Here is a 19,129-nt window from a genome sequence, read left to right as displayed (position 1 = left end):
ATGTTACTGGCTGTAAATAACTCAAAAGATCTATGCTGAGGAGAAAACGGTTCGATCTGTAAACCAGTCATGTAATTATCCCCATTCAGAATCCAAATGCGTGCGGCCACGTGTAGGTCCATGTCTGGGTTATCCTGGATGGCTCATTTCAGCTTTGGTTTATTCTGTAAGGGATAATTTAGAAATCTGAAGGAAAGGTGGTCTCGGCGATGGCAGATCTCTAAATAAATACTTCCCCAGAGTCTGGTAGGTTTGTTGCTGTCTGAAGTGATCTGGGAGTCTTAGTGCTCCTGTTTTTCCCCCCAGACGAAGCGTGTGCGCTCCCTCTCATCCCCCCTCCTGACTCGATTAATTGATTTGAGTGAAAGCAGCCACCAGGCTCAGGAATGACTGGTGACCCCAGGATACAAAGCAATCACATAAATCTTGTTTCCATCGGCCATCAGCCGCGGTTTTAGGCATGCCAGGTTCCTGAATAAAACACCACATGGGTTCCTGCTCCTCTGGATACATCAAGGAGCCATTTCAATTGATGGGAAACTGCCCCACGTGAATTTGGGAAAGGCCAAAGGTCTTTGGTCTCGGTCGCTGGGGAGGGAGGGTTTTGGCTGGAGCGGTGTCGAGCAGCAGGGAGCCTGCGCACCAGAGCCTTTACAAAAACCCCAGATGTGAGAAAAATTTGATTTTTAAGCTCGTACGTTGTTTAACAACGCATCAATCAAGCAGTAGATACCGCTCTGCCAAAGCCAGGCCTTGCTGATCGGGGCAGTTGCGAGCGATTTGTTCGCTCTGCGTCCAGATAACTCGTGGCAGAATTGGCAAAGCGGGAGGTTGCCGAGTTCTCTGCGAGGCAGCGCTTGCTGTGAGTTGTGTGGAAAAGGCACGAAGGCGAATGTTGAGCATTTGTGCTGGAACCTGATAAATCAGCTCCTGGCTCACGAGCGGGCGCGGTACGAGGGTGCGGGTGGCGCCAGGAATTCGTGGGAACTTCAGCCGCGTCGCTCTGCTGAGTGCGGTGCTCTGGAAACGCGCGGGTTTAATTTAATTTTTCATTTTTTATGTGTAGATGGAAATGAGATGGGAGGGTGAAGACGGTGTCTTGCAGTTCAAATTACCTTAATGGCTCTGCCTGGCTTCGCCGCAGAGCTGGTGGCCTCGCTGCGCTGCGTGCGCGGGTCGAAGCTGGAGCCGTGGCAGCGGCCCTGCCCCGGGTTTCCCGTGACACCTCGGGGACAATGACACCTGCACCCCAAGGGCTTCCCCTGCCCCCGGGGGCTTAGGAGAGCTGCGGCCCTGCGAGGGGCAAAAATACCCGCTTCTTGTGTCGAGCAGAAACAGCCAGTTCTAGCGGCGTGACTTTGGGCCTGGGCGAGAAGTTGATTTTTATTACGTATTTAATCTCATTTTTTTCCCCGCTCTTCCGAGCCCTTGGGGAGTACGGCAGGGAGCGTGGCCTGCCGTCGTGCAAGGGCTCGCTCTTCCGCTGCCGTCCAGCTTCTGCTGGAGATGAGATATCTGGAAGGTGGCTTTGCTCCCCGCGGAAGGAATTCTCCACATTGTGAGCCCGTCTCTTGCCCGTGTACCCTTATTCTGTCTCAAACACAGCAAGTGTTTTCGTAGTTACGCCCTGGCGACCCGAATCCTGTATCACGTCTGGGCCGAGAAGGCCGTGTTGTGCTCTTGGCCCCTTGAAATCTGTTTGAGAAAATAAGCGAGAAAGTGGCATTTTTTGTTGAGACAAGGCGCTGAAGAGCAGCTGCTGCCTCTGTGGGCTGGCTGTGCGCTGCAGGAGTATCGCAGGCCTCTCCTTGGGGCTTTAAAATAGTTTCCACAACAGCTGATTGAGGTACCAAACCCCGACTTTGTGGCCAGGCAGCGAGCAGGGACAGAAATTGGGCTTAGTAACTGAACAGAGCCGCTTGAATAGCTCAGTGTATTTTGGGGAAGGGAGGGCTCAGGGCGCTGTGTGGTACTGACGTTCCTCCCCTTGGATCATGGAAAAAAATTAGTCTTTCTGTGTAGTTTTTTCTGGTATCAGTGAAATGTCTGGACAGCAGCAAACCCACGAATATTGATTGTAACCCCAGTTCAGTCCTTCCTTCTCTCTAATGCGTGAGGAGAGAGCTTAGCGCTGGTACCTCTGTTGCCTGTTAGCAAGAACAGTTCTTACGAGGGGAAAAAAACCCAGCGATCTGTGTTGATGGAATTTGTAAGGAAAAACACGACGTGAGAGATGCAAAACGCAGCCTGGGGTGGTCTGTTGGCTTCAGGCGCAGAGCCTGGCGCCCCGGGAGCCGGCGAACCACAGAGAGCTCGGGCGGATGTAGTCTCTCAAGTAGCCCTTTTTCCGGAAATCCTGATTTTTAGGTTTTTTTTCCCCCCCGGTGTCTGTGGGCGCTTCGGTGTGCCGGTCTGACTGCAAGCACAGACCCATAGAATAGTGATATTCTGGCTTCTTTACTCCGTCCTGGGAAGGTGCATTAATTCCTGTCCAGTCACCTCTGCAGTCCTGGGCACGGACATCTCCCGGATCTCACAACGCAGGGGCTGCTGAAGATGCTTGTAATTAGAGCAAATTGGAGATGCTCCGCGCGAGCAGCGAGGTGCCATTTCTTTAAGAGCTTTTTATTTCACATTAGCCGAGGTCTCCCACGCTATTCCTGGGAGAGCCGGCGCGGTTACCGTTGACCTGAAAAGCCACAGAGTCTATAAATGTTTCACGGTTTAACTGAATCTTGATTGCAGAGCACTTCAAGTGAATACGCCGTCCAGTTCCCCAAAGCCTGCGAGTGTCCTGGCTAGGGCGGGAGGACAAACCTGGCGTTTGGAGCAGGATTTTTTTTTTTTTTTTCATTTCATACGCTGTTTTACTGTGCAAACTTCCCGTGAGCTGGCACATGGGTGTGGTGGGGATGAAGTGCTGGATGGGTTCGGAGGAGCTGGGTGCGAACACCTCATCGCGCTCTTACGCCTTCCTGCGATGTGCTCTGTGACGCTGCCTGGGACCGGGTCTGGGGAGGGGTCAGGATGGTGTTTTTATTTTCCGAAACTGCCTGCCGTGGCTCAGAAGTGAGCCAGGACTCGGCTCGGCTTGACTTGAGGGCTTGAGGGGGGAATAGTGGCCCCTGTTTTGACTTCCTCGAGGTGTCAGGTGTGAAGTTGTTTTATTTCCTGTGTCCTAGGAAGAGGGGCAGGCGTTTGTTAGATCCGTAGTTTTAATTCTTGCACGTGTGTTGTTCAGAAAGGGCTGATTTAGCAGAGTTACGGGAGGAGCAGGTTGATATTTAGGAGGGTGAATTCATCCTGGCATCGTTAGTGTTTCTGTTTAAGAGATCATGTGTTGTTTAGTCCAATAAACAGCACAGAAACACAAAAGTAAATGATTTGGGATGAATGATTTCTTACCACCTCATTTTTCTGGAGGAAGCAGTTATGAACAGGGAAGCAATTAAGGCCGTTGGCGTCGTCTCGGGGGTTTATCACATCAAATCAACAGGGCAGCGCTGCACGGGGCGCGTTGGAATGCAGCAGAGACCAGGCCGAGCGTCTGACTGACCCGTCACGTCAGACATGCCATGCGAAGCCTGAGCCCTGGCTTTGGGAAGGAGCTTTCCTTTCCCACGAGGTTCTTAATTCAAAAAAATCTCGAAGTCGCTGGTGGCCGCCAGACTTCTGTCCACGCGGGCGCGAGCATTTTAAATTCTGTCCCTTCTTGCAAACACCCGCTGTCGCGGGAGACCTGAGTGCCAGCAGCTCTTTTAACGATGCTCGGGAGCGCTCAGGGGCGATATCAAATGTATACGGCGTAGTCTCCGTCGCATAATTTTTGCATGCTAAACATTTTAGCACCAGGAGGACTTGGGCTGTGGCGAAGCGACTGGAATCTGGAGAAGCGGCTCGGAGCGAGGTGCCGACAAGGTCAGTCCCCTGTAAGGCCAAGCGCAAATGGAGTTGTGGGGAAGGGATGGGATTGAGTAGCTGAAAATGTGCTGCATGGGGGAGCTGAACTTCATCTTTCCTGGCACCTGGGTCCTTGGTGGCTGCTCTGCAATGAAGATTTTGAAAAAAGATTGCTAATTCTCACTCGGTGATGGGAGTCTGAAAGCCATTTACAAGATTAAGGACTAGAAAGTTGGTAACTCGAACTTCTGTGAGCTTGGGAAACTTGAGAAAATCTTGCTCATGGGGCTGAAACGGGTAAGGATGGCGGGAGGAAGAATTTAACCGTTCATCTGTAGCCTTAATAAGAGGCTGACCTTTCCATCATGTTCACAATTCTGTCACTGTATTTGGAGGCATCTCGGTTTAAATGCTACATCAATGTCTGGGAACCGCGGAAGTCAATGGTGTGTCTCAAAATCGCGTACGAGTTATTTAGAGGAGGTGAGGGAAAGAACATGAATCAGCAGCTTGGAATATCAGCTGAGCTAACGCAGAAAGGGCAGTGACCGAGCGCGCGGCCCCGCAGAGCGCCCTGGCCTGTTGGAAATGTCCCTTCCCCTGGGCGGTCCCCAAAGCTGCCGGGCAGCGGCAGCTGTAGAAACCCCCATCCCGGGCAGAATCGGGGGGGTCTTGTGCTTCCCTGGCTCCGTGCAGGGCTCGAGGCGTCGAAGCACCCGTGAGCAAACGCCCTCGTAGGGAATCTGGCTTTGTGCACGCGCGTGAACTCCCTGGGAGGGGGTTGGTGACGCAGAGTGGGAGTGCTGAAAACCTCTGGCGTCCTGCCCTCGGCCCCTGCCCAGGGACACCCGTTCCTCCAGAGCCCAAACGTGGCCAAAATACCCGTTTGAGGTGTGTCTGTCCCAGTAAAACACATCCGTGACCAGCTGTAGCCCTTTTCCTTCGCAAACCTGAAATTGAGCCTGCTCGGACCTCTGGCAGGGAAAATCGAGGGCGACTTCGTGATGCCAGGCCCCCCTGAGGATCTCTCGGTGAAACGGGAGGGCCTGCAGATTTATGTGACCTTTGCTCGCTGGCAGGGAGCAAACCTGTTGGTGATGGCTGTCTCAATTATGGGTCTCTCTTGGAACATCGAAGCATTACCTTGGAGATCATTGCTGGCAGGGAACACAAGCTGCTGGATCTTCAAACCCATTTATCAGTCTGCTTGCCACTTGTATCTCCAGGTGGAGGAAATTGTGAACCACACTGCTGGAAGGCTCTAGCGCTTTTGTTAACTCTTTATTGCTGGGCTCAGGCAAAGATGAACGTGGAGATGGAGGAGCGGTGCTGGTCCGGTCGGCTTCAGCACCCTCCTGTCTCGCACCAGCCCTGCTGGGACTCGTGGTTTTTGGCTTGTGGTTTTGTTCCCTGGTTGGTTGGTTTAAACTGTCCCAGAGCTGAGGAGTGAATCGGCTTCTCGAGTTCAGTGGGGGGCACTGGCAAACCAGATTCAACCGGGGGTTACCTGGCTAAAGAGAGTCCGGTCCTGAAACGGGGCTGGGATCGCGTCCGGTTCCCCCTCGGCAGCTGCTCGGCCTCTGCTACCCCTCCGACAGGACTAGCCAGCGAGCGCCGTACGTTTGTAGGATTTCAATTTTCTCCTTGGCAAAGTAACAGCTCGGAGCTGACCTCTTGCTTCGTATCTTTCTAAATGTCTCTCGGTGCCTGTTGTTCAGAAGAGAGCTTCCCTCTCCTTTGTCTCCACAGATCCGTCTGGGTTTATTTTTGATGTGCAGTCCAATACTGTGATGGCCCAAGGAGGAACCTTTGAAAACATGAAGGAGAAGGTAAATGTGTCTTCTGAGACTTTAACTCACCACGTGCCATGGAAGAGCTCGTGAACGCTGTATCTTCATCTCCTCTCTGAGATGAAATATGTTTCTGTCTGGGAGCTAACTGCAGCTCTGTCAAAAGCAAAATTTTATTCAGGCTAAATCGTCCTGGCACATTAAAGTTTTATAAGGAAGTCATCGGTTAGGGTGTTCAGACTGCTGCGGAAGGGTTGCTGTAGGCTCCGTGTGGGATCAAGCAAATGGTTCATGTGTCACCCCCTTTCCTTCCCTCTAGATCAGCGCCGTGCGTGCGATAGTCCCCAACAGGAGCAACAACGAGATTGTCCTCGTGCTGCAGCATTTTGACAACTGCGTGGACAAAACAGTGCAAGCCTTTATGGAAGGTAACGGCGGCTGGTTTCTGGGCGGGGTTTGTGGCTTCGTGACTCGTACGTACCACGTGTACTCGGACATCGAATGACTCGAGCGTGTCCAGAGAAGGGCAACGGAGCTGGTGCAGGGTCTGGAGCACAGGTCTGATGGGGAGCGGCTGAGGGAACTGGGGGGGTTTAGTGTGGAGAAGAGGAGGCTGAGGGGAGACCTCCTGGCCCTCTGCAACTCCCTGAAAGGAGGGTGCAGAGAGGGGGGAGGAGTCTCTTGAGCCAAGGACCCAGCGGCAGGCCAAGAGGGAATGGCCTCAGGCTGCGCCAGGGCAGGGTCAGACTGGCTCTTAGGAAGGATTTCTTTGCAGAAGGGGCTGTTGGGCGTTGGAATGGGCTGCCCAGGGCAGGGGGGGAGTCCCCATCCCTGGAGGGGTTGAAGAGTCGGGTTGAGCCAGCGCTGAGGGATGTGGTGGAGTTGGGAACGGTCAGGGGGAGGTTCATGGTGGGGCTGGAGGAGCTTCAGGGGCTTTTCCAACCTCGATGATTCTGGGATACTCGGACGGACCCGCTCTGGGAGCAGCCGTAGCCTGTGCGCTGCGAGTACTCCAGGGAGCAGAAGCTCGAGTAGCTTCTCAGCACGTCCAAGTCCGGGCTCTCTCCACAAAGACGACTAACGGGTGGTTCTTCCCAAGTTTTAGCTGGTGTTTGTCCAACTAGGGGTCAAGGCAGAGATAAGGGTTTGATAGCTCTTTAGATAAAGGAGGTTTGGTTCTCAGTTACAGAAGCTCTCGTCCGTGTGTACAGAACGGGAGTGTCTTCAGCTTCCCTAGCTGCTGTCTGTACTTTGAAACCTGGCTGGCGGATCTTCCCCCGGCTCTGGCTGCCGTGCTGCAGCAGAGGGTGTCAGTCCCGCTCAGGTTTCCTGGCCTTGGAAGAACAGGCTGCTGCGGGTGACGGCGCCTGTCGCTTCCCGGCTCTCCCTTCCGTGCTGGGCGTCCTGGCAGCGGTGGCTCTGGGGAGAGGAGGCAGCAGATACCTGACCTGGAGGCAGCTTGGAGCTCAGAGCATCTTCCCGCAGGGCTCCGAGTACCTGTAGTGTGACAGAGCCCGAGAAAGACCTTTTTTTTTTTTTTTTCTCCTTTCCTGGAAAGAGCTGGCACTGTGTTGTAAGGGAGTAGCCTGTTCAGCAGCGCGTTCCCAAAGCAAAAATGAAACCAGTGCTTTTATTACATCAACTAAGAGAATTGAAACTTGGCTGCAGGAGGTGTTAGGGCTGGCTCGGGGTGTGGAGGCGCTTCCACGTGACGGGGAAAGCACCAGAGTGTTGCCTCGTCCACGGCTCACCGCTGCCTTTTGTTTCAGGCAACGCCAGTGAAGTGCTGAAAGAATGGACTGTAACAGGCAAAAAAAAGGTAACGCTTTTTTAAAATATATTTTGCTAAGGCTTTTACCTTTTTATTTTGAGGATTCATGCTACAGACAACAGTCTGCATTCCTCATGATTTAGGTGGGAAAAGCACCAAAGAGCAGAGGTGTGTGTTGATGTTCAGACTGATGCAGGGAGGTGATCGCTGGTTATCGGGTGCTTCGCTGTTCAGGGCAAAGATTTACACAGTAACTTGTGAACGCCGTCACCTCGCCACGTTTGCATTTAATTTAGTTGTCAGGCACATTGTATCCAACGTAGCATCTGAAAAACGGGTTCTAGACTTTCTGTCCTTGCAGTCGCTTTTATTCTGCTGACCCTCCCCAGGACCCCTAATCCGCACACGCAGCCCCACACTGAAGTAAATCTTTATCAGGTCCATTTATTTCAGCGGAGCCCTGTAATTCACTGTTCAGATAGTCATGCTGTTCCATTTTTCATCGGTAACCTTTCGAGCTGAACAGTTGCGTTTAATGCTGAGCTCGGTGGAAATATATTTCTTTGTCACGTAAGCTTTCTCGAGTGTTTTGCCTCGTTCTTTGCCCAGACCTCTGTGAAAGGGTTAAATAAAGATTTGCAAAGTTTCAGTGCTTGATATTATAATATCTAAATCCACCAGGACAAGGATAAAATCATAATTATTCACGAGGACTCCTTTGAATACGTGAAAAGCCCCAGCATGAAATGGAGAGGGGGGGAAAAAAATGTGGCTGAGGAGCCCCGCGCTGGGGAACGCGGGAAGTTTCAGCAGAGCGAGGTCTCGCAGAGCGCCCTGGAAGCTGCCCCGTGGCAGCCGGCACCCCCAGGAGCCACCCGGCCGGTGCTGCGGGGTGCAGCCACACACCTCTCCCCTGTTTCCCATCAGTTACGCAGCCTTCATCTGATAACCATTGCTCTTGTTGGCACGGCCTGGGAGAGGATAATGTATTCACGCCTCATTAATGCCACTATATCTGTCCTCATTGTTGAATAAATCCCTCCTACTGTTAATAGGATCAACAGCCAGCCTGGCTGAAAAAGTATTTAATTCAACTACTTTCAGCCAGTAAGCATAAGATTAATTTTCCCTTCAGGAATTAAGCTTAACTTTTTTTTTTTTTGTGTGTGTCCCCTTTGTGGTGTGGATACCTAATCCTTAGAACAAGAAGAAGAAAACCAAACCGAAACCACAAGCTGAATCGAGCCCTGGCCTCCCAGACCCCGGGAAACCAGCGTCCGCTGAAGAGGAGCAGTCGGCAAACTCGGAGAAGGGTGGAATTAACGGTTTCCATGTCAACGGCTGCGCCCACGACACGGAGTCTGTGGACTCACTCAGCGAAGGTTTGGATGCACTTTCAATTGATGCCAGAGAGCTGGAGGATTGTGAGTCTGCTGCACCAGACATGCCTGATAGAACAGGTTAGTCTCTCGAAAGTAGCCCAGGAGACGGGCACCGAGTGTTGGAAAAGCAGAGGAGCTGCCTCCTGCTTTTTTTTCCCCGTTCTTTCTTTGTTTTGGGTCAGCTTTGAGCGCTGAGTTGTGTGGGCGCCTCTTCAGCGAAGAGCAGCTCGCCTTGATTTCCGAGTTCTTTGCTTGTTGTGGCGAGGAGGCGGTCAGTGCTCTCCCTCCTCCTCGCGTTCCCCTTTAAACCAGTGTGCTTCTCCACAGCAGTGCCTCAACTACCCAATGGAATAGCAGACTTGGACACAAAGTCGCTCACCGTGCGCCCTTCCCCGAGCCCGTCGTCCCTCAGGCCGCGGCCGGAGCAGAGGAGCGCGAGCAGGTCCCTGTCCAGATCGACCACGAGCCACTCGACTCCCGCCTCCCTGTCTGTAGCGCGGCTGGAGGACGTTCCAGTTTCCCCTGCAAACAAGAAGCTGGGTAAGGCCCTGAGGGCCTGCGCGCGCTCCGACGGCGGGGCAGGTCGCTGCTGGCCAAGTTCTCGCCGCCGCGGCGTCGCTGACAGACGCGGTGCTGAGGCACGCCGGACTTTGATTTTAATGCGAGCTAACGTGCTGCTTGTTATCTGGCCGGTAACTTGCGCTCTTACTCCTCCTCTCCCCTACGCGCAGCAGGAATCTTGACAGCAGTTTAGATGTAGCGCCTGGAGCGGCAAACCCATGTGTGTGAGAGAGGCAGGGGAGGACGCGGCTGGTCTCGCTGCATACGTTTAGCCCATTCTTCTCTGAGCCCCATCACAGAGCCTTTAGGTTGTTTCTCATCTTTTGTGAGAATTTGTCAAAAGGCCAGAAGTTCGGGCCAGTCCTGTTACAAGAAGTGACAGCCTCCTACTGGATTTTATTTTTTTTTTTCCTCCTTTTTCGTGCGCTTTCTCCACAGCTGAGTTCTTACGATAACAAGTGGGGACAGGAGGGACCTCAGAGACCCCGATTGTGATCGCGGTTGTTGTACTTGGCTTGGGGAGATGAGGGGGTGGTAGTTCACCTCCTCGCTGCACGGGAAGGCTGCAACGAGCCGTTGTTAATGCAGCTTGGCAGGGGGGGCAACCGCACTCCAGCGAGCTCCCAAGAGCGCGGGCGAGGTGGCGAGCCGCAGGGACTGACCTTGGCAGCCATAACCAGCCCTTTCATCTCCTGGTTTGGGGAAAGAGCCTTAATTCTAGTTTCCGAGATAATTCCCTTCCCCAGGCGAACAATCATTTCGTATCGTTTAGTGACTACGGTGCGTTGGTCTTTGGAGGAGGCTGCGTTCCACCTGTCTCCGCTCCCTGGCACAAAAGCCGCTCGGAGACGCGTTTCATTTCTCTCATGTATTTGAAAATGTGGAGGGACGTCCCTGCCCGTAGGAGGAAATTCTACAAGCCTTGGGAAAACTTTCCCCGAGAAGAAAATCTCTCAAACTGTCCCCGCTGAACCGAGTGCCTTTGTAATGGGGACGGGAAAGAAAAATTTAAAACCAAGCAGTGTATAGTTTTAAAATAAGAGGGGAAAGCCATCTCTAGATTTATCCCTGCTGGGAGGATTTAGCGGTGTGATTGACGTGGCTGTTTGAGTTCACTCTGTCTCTTGGTAGGTTCTAATATTGAAAAATCAGTGAAGGATCTCCAGCGCTGCACCGTTTCACTGGCTCGGTACCGGGTGGTGGTGAAGGAGGAGATGGATGCTTCCATCAAGAAGATGAAGCAGGTCTTTGCTGAGCTGCAGAGTAGGTAAGTTAAACGCAGGGGCAGAGCCAGGTGGTAAGGCTTAAGACCAATACATCTGGAATAAGGCCTGAGCTTCCCAGTCAGGGCAGGGACTTGCTGGGGTTGCCCGACGGCCCCAGCGCTGGGCTGCAGCGCCTGGGAGCTCAGCGTGTCTTAAAGACTAAACCAGAGCCTAAAGTCCTGCACTGGGCAGCTTTGGGAAGCCGCCTCGGCGGGCAGCTTTGCCAGGCCTGCGTTCGAGCTGCCGGCCTACACGTGCGCTGGGATGTTAACGGGCTGGTCGAGGCTTTGGTGCGTCCGTGGGGGTCTTTGAACCGCGGCTCCGTGTCTGTACAAGACGCTTGTCCTGACCAAAAAGCCGTTTTAGACGCAGGTAACGCGAGGAACTGGCGAGGTCACGCTGGGAGGGGAGCGGTGGGGAGCTCGGCGTGCGGGCGTACGTGGAAACAGCCACTTCTGAGATCTTCAGATTCTGGCTGAATGTAACGTGGGTCCTTTTGAAGGTGTAAGTACACACCCAAGATCATCCTGTGCAGCCTCGCTTCCCCCCTTTTAAGCCAAGCTTTTAATACTGTGCATGATGTTCCCTACGAGTGTAATCGGGTCTTTTTTTAATGAACATCTTTATTGGTTTGGATAAGTGCTTTAAGATGATATTCTGAAAGGCCTAACATCAGATACGCTCTGTCTTGATTGAGTCTATTCCTGAGAAATCCTTCTTCTTGGTTATACAAATACGATGCCTTTTGGTAAAGAAATATTCATAAGAAACTGCACAGAGAGTTCTCCTTGCCTGAAGTGAGTAACATTTGACAAGTAACTAAAATGCTGCTATCGCGCTGGAGGATTAAAGTAGATATTTGGCAGACTTGCAAATCCGTGTCAGAAGCCGTCGGTGTCTGGAGAGCGCGTGTGGCCTCGGAGGTTTAGTGCTGGTGACGTGTGCCCGAGCCTCGTAGCAAATTTTGTTGTTCCATGTGGCCCTGCCTGTGCTCGTCCTTGGGTTGAACTTCGCCCCCAGCAGGTGCTCTCCTGAAGTGAGAGGAGTGCTGCCCCGTAATTCATAAATTAAAGCTAAAAATACTGATAAAAATGTTTAGAAATGACTTTTAAACTCACCTGAGGAGCCTCGGCCACCCTGGAGGGGCAGGGCTGAGCGTCCGCGTGCCCTGACCTGCGTTTGGTGCCGGGAGGCCGTTGTGGTCTCCAGGCTGGAGCTGCGGCGCAGGGGTGGAGCCGTCCGTGGCTGAGGGGTTCGTAGCCTGAACTCAAGTTTGATTTATGAATATTCTCACTTTGTTTGTTAGTGGCTTTGTCTACTGAGCCAATCCGATACGATTCAGTGTTGTCACTGTGTACGGGGTGGGGGGTTTGTCGCGAAGGTTTTGTTTTCTGCCTCTCCACCCAGTTACAACATCTGCAAAAGCCTCTCCCTGCTAGGGAGACCGTCACGCTTCTGGCGAACGTGTCTGGCTCCGTAGAAGTGATTCCTCGCCCTTTGACTTGTGTTATCATCCAGAAAACGCTTGCGTCACCTTCGGGAAGGTTAAAGACTCAAGTCCGGTCCCGCAGCGTCGCTCCGATAAGCCGAGCCGGCAGCGGGCGAAGCAGGACGCGCGGTTCCGGGAGCGGGGAGGCGGGGGCCGGCCTGGAACGGGGCCACCGGGATCCTCCTTCGGCAAACGCCAAGCGGGAGCTGCGCGGCAGGACGCCGGCCCTGGGCGGGCGAGGAGCGGCGACTCCGCAGCAAGATCCGCTTTCCTTTTCCCCAAGGCGATGCATCGCCGGTGAGCGGAGATGTAAATTGTACCTTCACTTTTTTTTTTGTTTTTTTTTTTTCCAATTTCCTTCATGACCCAGAGAATAATTAGTACATTTTTCAGTCCTACAGCACAAGGCAGGATCCGACAGTTAAATCCTCTTGCTGGCTCGCCTCTCCAGCTGGCTTCCTACCAAAGGAAAACCTGGTTTAAAAGCAGGTTTGTTCAGCTGAAACAGGATATTTAAGTAGCAAAGCTTGGACTGGTTTAACCTCTGCCTGTCAGGGCTGCCCTTCAGACGTCCTTTTAAGCCGTGAGGCTTCTGAGAGTTCTTGACCTTCACCTTCTCTCGCTGGGCACCGTGTGGTGTTAGACCCGGGTCTAGAGGTTGGTGGGGGTGAAGGAGGAGACCAACGCCGGGGTCGCGCCTCTCTCAGTCTCTGGTGAAGACGCAGCCGTAGCTGCTTTGGCTTCTTGTTTGAGAGGATTCGCTCCTCTGGGCTGGAGCTGATCGGGAAACCTGAGCCAGGGAATCCCAATAGCCCTTAATTTCCTGAATATTTTGCTCTCTGCTGACAGGGAAAGCAGCACATCAGGGGGAAAAAAAAAAAAAACCCACAACCCAAGCTTTGCAGGGTGATGCGGGTGAGTTCAGCGCCGCGCGCTGAGGCGGGTGTGGGGCAGAGCTGGAGGCTTTTCGCCACTGCGTGTTGCCGTCGCCCTCGTGCCCCGTGGCAGAGCTGCCGGGCAGGCTCCCGGCCGCCTTCGATTGCCGTCAGGCTCCGAGATCGTTGTCTTTCAGCCCCGAGGAAAACCAGCCCCAAACCCCTCAGCGTGCTTGTGCAAAGGGCTCTTGTCTTTCAGGCCCAGACAACACCTCGCGGGCGCTGCTCGACGCGCTGCCCTGAGCTGAGAGCGCCTCTTCTCGTGGGGGGGCGCAGCCTGTTCGGCGTTAGTTCATCTTCCGCAGTTACTGATTTATCTGCTTTGCCCTTTTTCTTCCCTGCGCGCTTCTTAAACGTCCTCCCTCAGAGCCCAGCCCTGCCGGCAGGGGCGGATGCGCCGGGACAGAGCGGTGGGGAAGGGCCGGCGTGTTTCCGAACAGATCCGGCAGAAGGGGGGGGGTGGTTTGTCGTGCGGGACGGCGGAGCAGTGGGGTCTGATCCGCGTCATCGCGCCAACCTCGGGCAAAGCCACTTGACCTCTGTTCCTCAGCCAGCCCAACTGTAAAATTGGGTAAAGGACTCCAGCTGAGCTCCACTGAGTAAATTAAATTACGAAGAGACGCAAGCTGTGATCTGTGCCAAGGTGCGTGCGTGCGCGCCTGCAGCCTGGTGGAAAAAGCCCAAAACGGCCCCTATAAAGTGGGTGTTGGCTCCGGCGGAGCTGGGCTGTGTGTTCAGGGAGGAGGCTTGGGGTAAGGTGTAGCACAACCCCGCTCTGCCGCAGCCGCGAGGCTCTTCCCCCGCTGGAATTGACCATTAAGGCCGCATTTGCACCCGTTTTGCCGAGCGCCGGGGCGGGGGGGGGTCCTGCCGCTGACGGGGCTCTGGGCAGGAGGCAGCTGGGGCTCTGCCTTCGCCCGGCCCGTCGGCGCGGCAGAGCCAGGTCGAACCGCTCTGGGGGCGGCTGGAAACAAGGTGAAGTCTTATTAGCGTCGCGCTTGACACGCGTTGTTGTGTTTGTGCAGTTGGGCTGGGAGTGCCTGACCTGGATCAGGCCCCTGCTGTGCTACGAGCAGAAACAATCCCTGCCCTGAAAAGGCGGATGGACAGAGCGATAAATCAACAGAAGAAGCCAAATGTCAAAGCTGCTGTTCAGAGGGAATTGTTTAAATTGATCTTGCCTCAGCCCTCCCTGACGCGCAGAGGCGCGGGAGCGGTGGTTTGAGTTTGCATTTCAGATGCTCCGTGGTTTCCCTTTCAGATGGTCGCTAAAATAAATATTCCTCCCATTTTCAAGCGAACCTTTCTCACGGAGAGAGGCGTGTGGTGGGTGTTGAAGGGCCGACCCTGCGCACTGCTGCTACCTCCGAGTACCGCTCTGCGTCCGTGCCGCGAGTACCCTGCAGCTTAACGCACGGGAGGAGGACTCTGCTTTTATATTTAGAAAGCAGGAACCGAAACAAACCCCGTTAATCGGCTGATGTCGAGCGCGCTCAGGCCGCCGGCCGCAGCCGGGGGAAGGTGGAGCGGGGCTGAGGCCGCTGCAGGCGTAGCTCCGGGGGAAGCACAAAAGAAGCGTTTGCAGGGGGGGTTCTGCGAGGCTCTGGGTTCCTCCTGGTGAAGCCCAGAGCTGCGACCAGCGCCTGCCCCTGTCCGGACTGGGAGCACTGGTATCGCCGCTCCCGCTGTAACCCCGGTGTGCGCATCTCCAGGGGCACGAGCCCTCTCTGCGGGCCTGTGCGCAGCGGTTATGGGTGCTCTGGGTGCTCTGGGCGCTCTGCCTTCGCGCAGGGCACTCGATAGCCTCAATTTGCTAAATTTGGCCGGCCGGTAGCCGTGTGGTTCTGCTTGCGCAAAGGCTGCCGCCGCCATGCCGGGGGGAATTGCGGTCTCATGGCAACAGACACACTTGAGGCTCTCCGGGCGAGCGGAGATGCTTTGCTGTCACCCGCTCAGGTGTCCCCTCCGCGGCCCAAAAAATTCCTGGGGCTGTAGGAGACTCCTGGCTCGTGGCCTGGGTGGCTCCGGGTGTCCTTGTACCCGCTGCGCTGCCAGGGAGGGGCGTCCCACGGCCCCGGGGGGATCAGCAGGGTACGGGCCTCCCGAAAAGCACCAGAGTTCAGGTTGCTGGATTAGTGGGCCAGTTTGGTGTAAATAAGCTAATGAGGGTGTAAGAGCAGAGCGCTGCAGTCGGGTGCCTTCAGCTGAGCTCTGGCTATTGTGGCTCCTCATCCTGCCCCGCTGCTCGTTAGTTGAGCGTGTGACTCGTTAAAGCATCGCGCCCTGGTCTCCTTCGGTGACAAAGTCCGGCCGCGCGCGACACCGCGGCTGCCGCTCCCTCTCCCCTTGCCAAGGTGGCTCCGACTGCGGCGGGGTGAGGTGACCGTGTCCCCCCGTGGCTGGCCGGGAACGTGGCGCTGAGCCCAGCCTGAGCAGGCCTAAGCACCCGCCAAGCCTGCCCCAACTCCTCGGGCCTAAGAACAAAGCCGGGGCCCGGCACAACGAACTCCTGCCGCCATCTGCCGGTCCCTGCCCGTGGGCCGGCGCGCCCGGAGCCCCGCCGCTGCTCCTGCTCTCGCACCGCCTTGTTCTCTTTGTTTAATACTAAATCTCTTCCCTTTTTCCGTATTTTTTTTGGTTATTCCCCCCAGCCTGATGGATCGTGAGGTGGCGTTACTGGCCGAAATGGACAAAGTGAAAGCAGAAGCAAGTAAGACTCTGCCTTTGTGCCAGCGCGCGGGTGTTGCTGCGCTCTCCGGGACAGCCCCCCCCGACACAGATTTCTGCCCCCGACCCCTTCGTGTCGTTCCCAAATCCGTGGCCCCGTGGCTGCCGGCCCTGTTTATCGCCACTAGATGATTTTTGCACCCTCTGAAGCTGCTGCTCCGTCCCCCCCTTAGCGGGTGGGACATAAACTGCACCTTTCCACGCGAGGCCGTTCCCCAAAACCGCAGCGTTCGCGGGGAGGTGGGAAACGAGTCACGGGGACGCCCCCCCCGGCAGCTCCGGGCCCCACCGTTTCGGGGGTGTCGTGGGAGCGGCAGAGCTCGTGTTGTGCCTCTCGTCGGCTTCCAGCTCAGGTTCTGTCTGTGTCTGGAGACGTAAATCGGAGCGGGGGGGAGCGGGGGGGCTGCTGTGCAGCTGGCACAGCTCTGGGGGGGCCTCGGGGGAGGCTGATGGCCACCAGTCCGGGGCTGGTTTCGCTCTGGGTAGCCCCGTTCGGTGTCGGCGCTGCCTGAGCGTGGTTTGATTTTCAGTGGAAATCCTGGTGAGCCGCCAGAAGAAGGCAGAAGCCCTGAAGAAGCTGACGGACGTGGCCGTGCGGATGTCGGAGGAGCAGCTGGTCGAGCTCAGAGCCGACATAAAGGTGAGCTGAGCTTTTCCCTCGACCCCCCGCCCCGAGGTGGCGGAGCAGGAACGGCGCCGCGGGAGGTGGGGACGACGCGGGGGCCCCCTCAGCGGGAGTCGCCGAGGAAATAAACCGGTTTATTTACCCGACGTGCGGAGCTGGGAGCCCCGAGGAGGGTCCCCTGCCCCCAATCCTGCCCCCCAAGGACGCTCGCACCACCCAGCGCCCGCTCCCCAAGGCCGGTCCCTTCCTTCAGGGCGCTGGGCTCTTGATTTCTCTTTCTCAGTCGCTGGGCTGGCAGAGTCACCCCAGAATCATCCCCTTGGTCCGTATCTTCGCGTTCCACTCGTACCTGTGGATTTGAGGGGTTCTGTCTGGTTTTATCAGAAGGTTGACTCCGGCACAGCTCTTGCAGCCCAACGCCTCAGCTCCCGAGGGGGTTAATCCTCCCAATTCCCAACAGCCATGCACCTTTTTTAGAACTTTTTTTAGAACCTTCAGGGTTTCTGACACCTCCGAAGGCGGTTTTGTGTTGTGTGACGCTTCCCTTGCACCCGTAGTTCTCGACGTCGCCGGGACAGGGGACGCCTTCTCCTGAATCTTAAATCATTTATTTTGTAAAACACCGACTTCAGCCACCAGCTGCTCACCCGGCCCCACCCCGAGACGCCCCCTGAAACCCTCAGGGCGAAATGGCATCAATGAAACTGCACTTTGAAAACCCAAACTGCTCACCCCCGTGGCAGGATTAGTGCGGCTCAGAATCCTGTTGCCCCTGGGAGCGTCCCGAGGGCTCGTTTCGCTCCCGGGGCGGAGCAGAGCGGCCCCTGGACTCCCTTAACCTGTTGGCGAGGCCGCAAAAAAAAAAAATCGGCTTTTCCATTTCCACCAGCCGCTGCCTCACGAATATTTTTATTTTATTTTTTTTCTGAGCATCTCCAACTCGGCTGCCTGTTCCTGGGCTGGGAGGGGAGGTTTCTTCCCCCCCCCTTTGTGTTCTGAATTAACGAGCGTGTTTTGCCTTTTCCGTGCAGCACTTTGTGAGCGAGCGGAAGTACGACGAGGACCTGGGCCGGGTGGCGCGGTTCAGCTGCGACCTCGAGGCGCTGAAGAAGAGCATCGCAGCCTTCGGCCAAGGTCAGCCAAAACCCTCCCCGTGCACCCCAAAACCGGGCGCGGTGTCGCGGCAGCGCGGGGCGGGGGCTGTGCCCGTTCCCTCACCCCGTTGTCCCTCCAAGCTGTGAGCCGCCGCCCCCCCCTCCCGGCTCCAGGGCCCCGTCCCCCCGCCCCAAGGCGCATTTTTGGGGTGTTTCTTTTCCAGTTTCCCACCCCAAGAACAGCTACTCCAGCCGCTCGCGGTGCAGCTCCGCGGCAGCCGCTTCGCTCAGCGGCTCCAGCGCGACGTCGGCCCCCGCCTGTGCCTCTGCCCCCGCCTCGAGCCTCACCGCGGCCCCCAAGAAGCCCCCGGATGCGGCGGGGGGGAACGCGGGCGGCCGCCCCCCCCAGCCGGCGCGAGAGGTAACGGCACCGCGGGGCGGTGGGAGCCTCCGTTTTGGGGGGTTTGGGGGGGTTTTGCTTTTTAATTCCAACCTCCCCAGGCTGGGGGGGGGGTCACGCTCACTCACCTCCCCCCCCACCTTCTCTTCCAGGTTTCGCAGGGGAACAGGAGAGCGGGAGGGGGCCCCCGGGCCCAGCGTCACATCGGCCCCCCCGGCCGCTCCGCCAACCCCAACCGCCACCGCAACGCCCCGGGCCAGCAAACCCCCCCCCGGGCAACCTCGGCCAGCAGCCCGGGCCCCGCGCAGCCCCCCCGGCCCGGCCCCCCGCCCCCCCCCCACAGAGCCCAAGGGGCTCCCCCAGCGCAAGCCCAGAGCCAGTCGCCAGGAGGGAGCCAACTCGTGAGAGATGGGGGGGTCGTGTGTCCCCCCCAGCCCCGGGGCTCGTGTCCTGCCCCCCCCCGGGGTTCTGCCCCCCCCCAGCCCCGGCTCCGCTGCCAGCGGGGGCCTGGAGGCAGCTCCTCGCTGCGATACTAACGAAGGAAAGTTTACACGTCTCATTTTTTGTGCCATTTTTTTTTCTGCCTCTCCTTCCCCCCCCCACCCTGTTCCTCTCCCGCCTGTACCCCCCCCACCCCCTTCTTCTCCCTCCACAACCCCAATCTCCAGCAGCTGCTGCCCAAAATCCAGCCCCAAGACTCATTTTTTTTTGCCCGGGCCTCGTGCTGGCAGCGAGGACGAGTGCTGGGGCCTGGGGAGCGCCGGGGGGGGCTGGGGGTGCCCCCCCCAGGGCCAGGCAGGCCTCTGGCCCCCTCCTCCCCACGACACTCTGTCCCCACACTTTGCTCCTCCCTGGTTTTCACGTTGGGGATTTCTTTATTTTATTCCCTCCCCCGCTGCCCCCCCCCCCCCCTTCTCCAGCCCTTTTTTTCTCTCTAAATTAAATTCTAGCAATACCAATTAGCGGCGCTAATCCTGGGCGCAGCCCTTCCGTGGGGGGGGTCAGGACCACGGGCGTGGTCAATCTCCGGCTGCAGTTTCCTGGGGGCTTCCAGCCTTTTTCCCCCCCCCCGACTTTTTAGGGGGGTGGGGGGTTTTTCTTTCCCTCTTTCTTTGACTTAAACTTCTCCGGAGTTGGTTGAACAAATAAATAAAACCCAACTTTGAGCTTTCAACATTCCGACACTTTCT

General features: G+C 56.2%; 1 protein-coding gene across 5 annotated transcripts in view; it reads left to right on the top strand.

Moving 5' to 3' along the window:
• Positions 1-19,113, top strand: part of SPATS2 (spermatogenesis associated serine rich 2) — a 29,736-nt gene extending 10,623 nt beyond the window's left edge. For 4 of the 5 annotated variants that reach the window (XM_074807637.1, XM_074807640.1, XM_074807639.1 and 1 more), the window contains 11 exons: positions 5,650-5,729; positions 6,010-6,118; positions 7,460-7,509; positions 8,663-8,921; positions 9,171-9,383; positions 10,536-10,671; positions 15,745-15,803; positions 16,351-16,460; positions 17,477-17,579; positions 17,764-17,960; positions 18,092-19,113. In XM_074807637.1, the coding sequence (XP_074663738.1) occupies positions 5,650-5,729; positions 6,010-6,118; positions 7,460-7,509; positions 8,663-8,921; positions 9,171-9,383; positions 10,536-10,671; positions 15,745-15,803; positions 16,351-16,460; positions 17,477-17,579; positions 17,764-17,960; positions 18,092-18,475 (1,700 nt within the window). In that variant the 3' untranslated portion in view covers positions 18,476-19,113. The remainder of the gene's footprint in view (positions 1-5,649; positions 5,730-6,009; positions 6,119-7,459; positions 7,510-8,662; positions 8,922-9,170; positions 9,384-10,535; positions 10,672-15,744; positions 15,804-16,350; positions 16,461-17,476; positions 17,580-17,763; positions 17,961-18,091) is intronic. The other variant, XM_074807641.1, reaches the window with a different exon arrangement.
• The last annotated feature ends 16 nt before the right edge of the window (positions 19,114-19,129 follow it).

Source organism: Strix aluco, chromosome 27 (genome assembly GCF_031877795.1).
Source record: "Strix aluco isolate bStrAlu1 chromosome 27, bStrAlu1.hap1, whole genome shotgun sequence".
NCBI classification, from domain to species: Eukaryota; Metazoa; Chordata; class Aves; order Strigiformes; family Strigidae; genus Strix; species Strix aluco.
The sequence above is the reverse complement of the archived record's forward strand: the minus strand, read 5'-3'. Positions and strand labels throughout refer to the sequence as shown.